Source organism: Gavialis gangeticus, unplaced genomic scaffold, assembly GCF_001723915.1.
Source record: "Gavialis gangeticus isolate Ggan-Ray unplaced genomic scaffold, GavGan_comp1, whole genome shotgun sequence".
NCBI classification, from domain to species: Eukaryota; Metazoa; Chordata; order Crocodylia; family Gavialidae; genus Gavialis; species Gavialis gangeticus.
Window position 1 is genome coordinate 19,167,399 of NW_017729034.1, and position 9,741 is coordinate 19,177,139.

At 43.1% G+C, this 9,741-nt stretch overlaps 1 protein-coding gene across 1 annotated transcript in view; it reads right to left on the reverse strand.

The window, feature by feature from the left end:
- Positions 1-1,373: 1,373 nt before the first annotated feature.
- EHD3 (EH domain containing 3) overlaps positions 1,374-9,741 on the reverse strand; it is a 34,750-nt gene continuing 26,382 nt past the window's right edge. The window contains exons 4-6 of the mRNA XM_019527085.1: positions 4,238-4,650; positions 3,589-3,753; positions 1,374-2,068 (exon numbers count right to left, since the gene is read on the reverse strand). Of these exons, the coding sequence (XP_019382630.1) occupies positions 1,541-2,068; positions 3,589-3,753; positions 4,238-4,650 (1,106 nt within the window). The 3' untranslated portion in view covers positions 1,374-1,540. The remainder of the gene's footprint in view (positions 2,069-3,588; positions 3,754-4,237; positions 4,651-9,741) is intronic.

The following is a 9,741-nucleotide window of genomic DNA, read 5'->3' on the forward strand; positions in this document are numbered from 1 at the left end:
CCCAAAGGGGGTTTTTTTTTTTTTTTTTTTTTTTTTTTTTTTAAGACAAGTGATTAATGAACTGCCATCAGCACATCCTACATACATGGAATATAGTTTCTATATAGTATGAACACAGAGATATAAAATAAGTTATATTTATCTTGGTTTTTTCCATCACAGTAGGAACTCAGCATATCTATAAAGTGACAACAAGAATAGGAACCACACCCAGACCCAAACAAAACAAAAAAGAGATAAGAGGGCAGGGGAGGAAACAAATCTGAAATTGAGGAATTTCTGCTGAAGTACACACCCAGGAAAAACAGAAATTCTATAGAGAATGAAATAAAACATTGAACATTTTTCTTGGCTCAAGACAGATTCTAGATAGGATAAAGCGTAATCATTTGGGAAATGAGCAAGGGCTATTGCTCACAAGCACACATTCAGTAACAGATTATTCATCTGAGAGTGTGGGGTTACATTTAAGATAAGAACATGGGCATGCAGTATGCACTATACATACTTCTGCAATGAAAGGTAAACTGGTCACTTTACAGGCAGGAGAAAGGCTATTCGCTGCCCAACAAGCCCAGCCCCATGTATTATTTGGGGGTGGTAAAGCCAAGGAAATTCCTCCCTTCTGGAGCATCTGATATCTGCCTCCTAAAAAGATTTAAACTATGTAGGGAATACCTTTGTCCCCTCCTCTCAAATTTTCCTTTTGGTTGTATTAGTATTTGCTTAGCCATGCCCTGAGAGTAAGAATCCCACTGGGAGTCCATGGGAGAGAGAGGTGCTCAGTAGTTCTAAAGGACTTCTCCCGCCAGTAATGGGAGAATTCTAGCTGTTGCATTCAGATCAAGATTTCTAAAGCACCTATACATTTGGGTAAGTTCTGATCTGCTCTTTTGGTTCAGCCCAGAGAGACAGGGGCTACTTGTAAAAACAGAACAAAAACCAAAAAAAAAAAACCCACACAAAACTCAGATCTAAAAAGCTGGTTGAAGTTTTAGACATCTGCACTGGTCATGGGTGCTTGTATTTGGAGATTTGGTATTGGCTCACTTAATTATGAAATGCCATTTTCTTTGATCCACAGCTTGGGGACCTTTGTGTGGCTTCTCCTTTATTAACAGGAATTTTGCAAATCTTAGAACATGGCAGAGACCAATTCAAACACCACAAGAAACAGATGAAGCTCAGGAATGGCCAGAAATTATCCTCCAAATCTTTGTGCCTAATTCAACCCAGTCTTGGAAGACAACCCATTCAGTTCTTTCCTCTACCCAGATTCACCAGCTTCTTCCATTACCTCTTTCCTTTCCTTCATCTGTATAAAACTACACATTAGGAAGCAAGGATATGACATAGGAAGAGTTAATTGCATATTATCATGAGAAAGGGTTGAGCTGTTGTTTTACTTTAGGTTTTCCTTTATACATGAACAACATTATAAATCCAAAAGGTGATTTCACATCTAGCAGTATAATTTAAGTAAACTTGCATCTCTGGACCTCCCTCTTTTCCCTCCCCTCTTGCTCTGGTGACCTCTCCTTCACTCTGTTAGTTTTCTCTTGGAAGGAGGGAGGAGATGGGAGGGAAGCTCATTTGGGAGCTCATGACCCTCCAACTTGACCTTTATGAGATGATTGGCCAAGGCAAACTCTTCATCATCCAGCATCCCATCCTTGTCGATGTCAGCCAGTTTCCATATCTTGCCCAGCACAGTGTTAGGCAGCTTGGACCTCACCATCTCTTTCTTGGCATTGGCCCCAGTGATTTTACCATCAACAGGTGAGAGCGTGTAAAAGATCTCATCGTACATGGGCTTGTCCCTGGCTACCACCCATTCTGCATCATCGATTCCTTCTCCTGCTCCTTCCCCATAGCCGTGTCCAAATGGACCATGCAAGGTGCCTTCAAAGGCTCCTCCCTTCACCATCTGGACAGGTCTTTGGGACTCTTCTTGGCGTACCAGCACCATGAGCTGTGCAATGTCATTTGCCAGCATGTCTTCCACTGTCTCTAGCAGTTTGCTTTTCAGTGGCTGGAACTTGCTAAAGTCTTGAGCCTGTAGCTGGTCCTTGAAGAAGAAAAAACAATGTTAGTGAGCATGAATGCAACTTAGCCATGTTTGCCAATAAGCCACCACATCAACACTGCTTTTGCCGCATGTTCCAGACTTGTATCCCTGATGCTGTGGTCCAAGGAGGGAGGTCAGAGCTTTTTTACCAATATGGTAGTAGCTTTCACCCTCAAGCCACAGGTCTCAGACATAAAACAATAGTATTTTATGGCATCTACTATGGAGTGTGCTATTCCCTGCTACTGTGTGCAAATAGGTTGCTCTCCTCATCTTGAAGTGTACCATTTCATAGTACCAAAAACAAAATAAAGCAAAAACAACACCAACAGAAATTCAGCCTACCTCAGTTTCAGAACCAACTGTAGTGTTGCCGTATTTCAACAGCATGCCTTTTGCACACACTGCTAACTTAGAGTACCTGAGGGGTATCTATTGATTTCATTCTCTCTTCTGTAAATCAGGGCATGAGCTGCTTACCTGCATGGATAAGGCACGAATCTTCCCACACTGCATAAGGGGCTGAATACCTAGTTGGATGAGGCTGCTGTTGTTCCACTACAATTATGGTCTTAGTCTTACCTGGTATGACAGAGTGCCTAATTTTCACAGCAAGTAAAAAGTCTTTAGAGCAAGTATTACAACTTCATCCTCTACTGAGCAGGTGATTAATCTACAGCCTTATCCTTCAGCCTCTACTTATTAAAACAAAGTCCATTTACTGCAAAGAGTGGCATAACATTCACATCTTAATAGCCAATGAACTTGAATTTCTAAAAAGGTCCACACTACAAGGCCATGCTCTCAAGGACTTGGAACCTGCTGTGAAGGAACTCCTCCTATCTGCTCCGTGGAGATCTGTTAATGACTTCAACAGTGCACTAATTGGAAACAGGCTGCCTGGATGGAAGCCAATGCTGTATCTGTTCAGATCATTGCCTGTTAGCATATTCAAGACCCTGATCCAATGCTAGTCTGCTGACTTAAAGTGGACATTACATCAGGTCCTCTGGGTGTAGCACAGCAAAATGTGCTTCTCTTTTTCAAGACTGAGGGAGAGAGACAGACACACCTCTTCTCATATCAGCTTTCTGGCTCAATCTCTTTGCAAGAAAAAAAAAGTATGAAGAAAGAGTGCAAAGGTTTAGCCTCTAGGGTGTGTGGGTAAGAACTTCAACAATCTCTTGTAAAACAAGGGGTATTACATGTACTGATGAGGCAGTGAAAGTTGTAAGCCCAAGGCCTAGAATAAGTGACACAAGGAGCTAAACAATTAGTATAAGAGGTTGCGTCAGACTCTAGAAGTGAATGCATTTTCTGTCTGCCAAAGGCTTTTAAGTCTGCCATTGCAGGAAATTTTGATGTCCAGATAGAATACAACAGAATGTTTGCTTCTGTACTATTAGCATCCCTTCACACTTCCACCAGCACAAGTTCAGCATCCTTTCTGACCTACTCAGCTGCTGTAGTGCTCTTGCCTTCAGTGTTCAGTGGTCTAGCCTGGTTCATCTTGTGCTTACCTGCATCTTTCTCAGGTTTGGGAAGTCTCCTGGCGAGATCTGGTGCTCACGTTCAATCCGGGCATAGATCTCCCCCAAGTTGTTCACAAGCTCCTTCTTTTTGTTGTCTTTACCAAACACCGAGGGCATTTCCTTCTTTAGGGAGCTAATGATGTAGGCATGGACCTGAAGGGTATCCCAAGAGATAGAAACAGGAAGAGTGTTAGGAGGGATTATCTAAGCTTTATCATCAATAGATGGTACACATACAGCTACAGTTAGATGCAAAAATATCCTTTTCCATTTTTCCTTTTTATTCCTTAGAACAGTTATTTCTCCCTGCTCATCTTTGCTGATTACTGCTGCAGTACAAATACATGCCATTTTCATTTGTGCACCTATTGATCTGCTAGTGAGGAATGGTAATATTTAGACTATACCCCTTAGGTGTACTGGTAATATTGTTGACAGTTTTGTTTCATTCTATGCCTCCACAGATTATAGGGATAAGGATTACCTGGGCATTATTTTTCATCATGGCCTGGCAATGAACATACCAACATCCAACAGAACAATGTGCAGTGGATATGAGCCACCAGCTCAGTGAGATGGAACAGCCAACACCCATCCTCCACCTACCAAACACTACAAAAAACTCAAGACAACCCACCTTGGCTAACCGTGCACGCTTGATGAGATCATTCAGCTTCCGCAGGGCTGCGTTGCGGGGTAGGCTTTGAATATCCCTGAACAGGTCCTGCTCCTCTGCTTCAAACAGCTTGCGGTTATCAGGGATGAGCAGTGGGTGGGACCAGAAGGAGCCAATATAGACCCTGATCACCTCTGGTGTGTTGACAATCTTGCCCAGGGACCACATGAGGGCACCATACACCCGCATCAACTGCTGGGTCTCAATTTGGTCAGCTTTGTTGAGCACCACCCTCATCTTGTCCTCATGGTTCTTCAGGGCCTTGATGACCTCAGAGAACTCATCCGAGATGTCCAGCTTGTGAGCGTCAAAGAGGAGAATGATGCGGTCAACCCGCTCTGCAAACCACTCCAAGACAGCTGCAAAGTCATAACCTGTAGGGGGTGGAAGAAAAGATACATATGGGAAGAGGGGAAGGCATTTACTGTGCACTGAAGTTTACTACACAGCAAACTGGTGTAGGCCAGTGTCTATACATGCAGGCATTAAAAGTGCAGTAATGCTGTGGACCAGTTTAGGACTAAGGTTAAAAAGTTAGTCTCAAGTCAGTCCAGTGTTACTACACAGTAAAGCATCTACATGTGATACTGTACAGTAACTGAATTGGGCATAAAATTTGATACCTGCATCATGCAGGTATCAAAGTTTACACCCAAGTCAGCATAAGTCATGCTATTTACTGTGAAGCATAGGTGTGCATGTATAGACACTGCCTGTACTGCACAGTAATTTCAGTTACTGTGCAGCAACTATGCATGCAGCCACTAAGGCCAAACTGGCAGAGGCCTAGTATTGCACTACAGGTTGAACAGACTTACTGGTGTACTCCAAAATCCAGTTAAACAGGATGCTAGAAAAATCATCATTTGCCTCTTCTCCACAAACCTGGACCTCAACATTTGTGCTCCCTCCGCCCCCCCATCAGACACTAACTTTTGTGGCTAAAAGACATGACTAGTTTCTTTTACTGACAGTTGTCATCTCTGGACAAGATACAGGTGGAGCACTCTGACCAAGCTTGAAGCCCACACATGCTAACTGCAGTGTTCAGAATACAACCTGGAGTAGCTCTGCGTGTAGCAACCTGACAAGCAAGTCTAGCCTCTTTATTGCTTTCCATTAGCATAACTTACACAAGCTTGTGTGTAGAGTAATTATAGCACCTGTGGCAAGGCTACTCGAAACAGTCCTCCTTCCCAGTTAATAAGTGTATTTTCATGTCTTGTATAGTTCCATGGGGCCATCTTTGGCCTATGGCATGCATAACAAAGGCCACTAATAATGGTTTTTATGAGATGCATCATAGGATAGTGTATGCCAAACATTCAAAGTACCATAGATTTCATATCTTTGAAGTGTACTTTAAGATCAGATTTGTTAGTAATTCCAGGGATGTACCAAAGTTCACATACACCAGAGTTCAGAAGTCATGTCCAGGCCTTAGGTTCTTGGCCTCTCCTCTGAACACTTTACCTTGTGCAACATTAGCATGGAAAATATAAATATAAAATTTTCTTCTCCTGACCATCTGGGATGCCTCTGTTTGCTCACAAGTCTCATGGGAGGCAAGCAAACACAGCTGAAGAGCACCCATTCATGCTACCATTAGGTCACTTTTTGTGCTGCTCAGCATACTGACTAGCTGTTGGCCTCAACCTGCTATAATCTTTTAGGAGAAACTCAGATGTTCTTACTGCCTGCCCCACCATATAAAGCAGCCTCCATTCTTCCTGGGAGGCAAGAGCAAGAGCACCCTACTGCTTCAAAAATTCACATATACAGAAGGCAAGGACACCTGGGCACTGTTCCTGGTTTTGCACTATGTGACAGTAAGCAAATCTAGAGCAGTGGTTCTCAACTCCCCCCCCCCAAATACACCAGCACCCATTTGTAAATATTAGCAACCAGTCCCAACCCAGTGCCCCTCACTCCTGACCTCCTATGGGGCAGGCCCCCTCCCCTCCGAGCTGGAACTCGGCCAGCCTGCAAGGGAAAAACCACCCTGCTTTCCTCTTTTAGAGAAGAATCCATTTCTTAATTTTGTTTGCAACCCTTTCCTATATTCTTGCAACCCAGTTTTGGGTTCTGACCCATGGGTTGAGAAAATGCTGATCTAGAGCAGAGCTGACTAACAAAGTCACCTAGCTTGCAGAACCACACCCAGCCAGCAGGGTTGCCCACAAATCCCAAAGTTTGGAGGCATGGCAAGTGGTAGCAGCATCAACTGCTTTTCCACCTGGAACAACTGTAAGACAGACAAGTACAGTACACCCATTCCAGACCAGCTCGCCTGGGCGTATTGGAAGTCAAAGAACAAGGTATTATACAGATTAACATACAAATACCACCCCCCAAAAAAAACAAAAACCCCCCAAAAAACAAACAAAGACAATTGCTAGGCAGCCAACTTACTGATTGGAGATAACTTTGCCTGGATAGGTTGGTGCATCTAATTCAATTACAGCAAGTGGTCACAAAAGTTTCACTAACTGGGTCAAGGAGGCACATATTTGAATTTTAATACCCCTTGCTTCTCCCTGCCCTTCCCCTCAGGCCAAAGATGACAGTGAATACATACACTACAAGACACCGTTGTAGTCCTCCAATAGTGTTAAAATGAGTCATTCAGAAGCAAACAATGCCACATTTTCCAGGTAGAACAGGGCTACAGTTTATCACCAATTTAACATCCTCCTCCCCCCCCCACCTACCCATCTCTCTCACCTATTGCATCCCATTCCCTCTGATCCTCACTGCCCAGTATTTGCATTTTCACAGACCTGCATTTTGGCTTCTATTGTACCCCAAAAAAAAAACCAACAGGCTCTCTCTATGCCCGAAAGCTTCCAAGGAACAATTTCTCCAACTATTTAGTTGGTCTAATAAAAGATACCACATCCACCCAAAGAACCTAGTCTGCCTAGGGACCAGCCATACAGACACCATCCCTCTGTGCTACATTAAAAGGTACCTCTAATGCGATGTGCAGCCTGCCCCTTCCTCCACAGCTTGTTCTGGCATCATCTTTTGACCATTTCATTGAAATAGCTACATCTTTGCCAACGAGAGAATTAAGCCCCATGAGCAGAACTAGTGATTTCAGAGGCTCTGTAAATGTGTGGGGGCTGGGATTCACCTACATCCTTCAAGTTCTGTGCCAGTGAAACCACTCACAGTTAATAGTAGGCCATGGAAAGTCCCAACGTTTTATAGTCTACTTGCATGTGTTGTGCAGTATTTGACACAAGGGAATTTATGAGCTTTGCTCTTATTTGCACTAGGGAGAAGGATAAGCCTTCCTCTTAGCATGCAGCTGCTGTGGTACTCTAGTTTGACTTACAGTTGCTTGCACCCATAGCTGTGGTTTTATTCAAAAGGAAAATAGGAGTTTAGAAAGGAATTTAAAAAAGAGTTTATGGAGGAGAAGCAAGAAGGAAAGTGGGGAACCAGGGAAGGGGGAATACTGCATAATGAAACCTAAAATGATATGAAAGAAATGGGCATTGGAAATGGCCAGGAGAGAGAACTGCAGTTTACACTGGATTTCAACCTTTGAGCACGTGTTATTGGCAAAGGACCTGGCAATGGTGCTCTCATCAAGCCAAATGCCTGGGGAATAAGTGAGCAGAAGATTTTAGGTGGCTACTTTTTAAATAGATGTTAAAAAAAAAAAAAGGTGTAGGATTCTTAACCCTCAGATGTTTAGGTAAATCAAATACTAGATTAATAGGCCTGGCATAAATTCTAGGGCAAAGATTGAGAGACATGCCAAATACAGATTTAAAATAGGAAATATTTCCCCCCCCCCTACAATGGCTTTCACAAATCAGAACACGTTTTTTAGGTAGTTAAGTGTAGATTTCTGGTGTTAAGCACGGGTTTTAAACATCTGGGGCCTAGACAGGAACACAGGATCTTATTCTCACCTCTCATTGCAGAGGGACACCTGTATATCATAAGTGTTGGTGGAATTACTCTTGACCGACTCCAGTTGATGTTAAAGTCTGGCCACGACACACCATTCACTAGATCATATTGCAAGAGTCAAGAGTTTTCTACCCCCAATTTCCCTTTGCTGTTGCTGTGGGGCGTGGGGCAGTTCTTCATCCTCTGTCCTGTGCCATTGTGGAATGTTGCTGAGTAGTGGCAGAAAGCTGCCAAGAACTAGCTTACACTTGGCTGCATTTCAGCAGTGGGTGAAGTGACCCACGTAGTGTGCATACCTCTATATTTATCAGCATAGATCAGTGGGGTCGGGGGAGGAAGAAGGAGGGTGAAGGGTGTACAGAGGAAAGTTAGCTTCCCAAATGCTTTATAATTGAACAAAGAGGCTACACATGAGTCCAACAGAAAGTGGGAAGAGAACCTGCTGTTCTATTCTATGTGGTGGTTTTGGTATATGCCACTTTCATGTCTGTCCAGTAGCAAGTCAGATCTTTAAAAATGCACCCTCATGTAACTGATGTTGCTTCTTCTACTACCTCTAGGTTTAAATTCAAAAGGCATTAAAAAGGGAAATGAGTCCCAATAGCATTGTGCTAGAAGCAGACAAGATAAACAGGATAATTATTTGTTTCTGTAAGATTTTTCCTGCAGCATACAGATTTCCTTTTGTCTGTTCAAAAGGCACTCCCCAGATTTATCCCAAAGCTGACAACTCCATGAGTCACATGGTGGATTAAGTCCAAAGAGAAACAAGACTTCCCTACCCAGCCCGGATGTCACACAATCCCTGTAGCTAAAAACTTTAGAGTTTAGTTGCATAGGAATCCAAGATCAAGCAAGGATAAAGAGAGACAAGCCACTTATTAGCATCAGATTGCCTTTTCTGGCTTTCAGTTTCCATTGTTCTAAACTCTGACCTCTTTGCAGTTTGGCTTTGTCTTCCCAACCTTTTGGAAAGTTTAAGCCAGATTTCAGCAAGAGCCAGGGGGAAGATGAGTGACAAACTGAAAAAAAGTTTGAAGACTGCTGTAAATCTCTGAAGTGGCACATGTTCTACAGGGGATAGAAAGGGTGAGGGCAGGAGGTAAAGAAGGTGGGGAAAGTGTGAGAAAGATTGAAGAGGGGTCAAACTGTCTAAGGTGAAGAGATGTAGAATGAGAGATGGGAGTGATATAAGGAAGAGAAAGGGACCATAAGATGGGGATAAGTAATGGATGCTACATTCCCCACCACCCACTCATGTTAAACCTAAAACTCCCCCTCCCAACAAAAATCCCAAACAAAACAACCCCCCCCCAGTGTTCCTCTCTAGAAGTAGCACTCCTCCAGCAGTCTTCTCCCACCCTGATGCATTAGGCATGTACATGCTTTTGTAAGCTTGGATTGTCGATATTCCTCAGAATTAAAGAAAAAAAGATGCTTATATGAATAACCTGTCATCATTCCCAGAACAAGCATCATCCTGCTGAACACTTCCACTCTCCTCCAGGCTTATATACAAAAAAAAAAAAAAAAAAAAA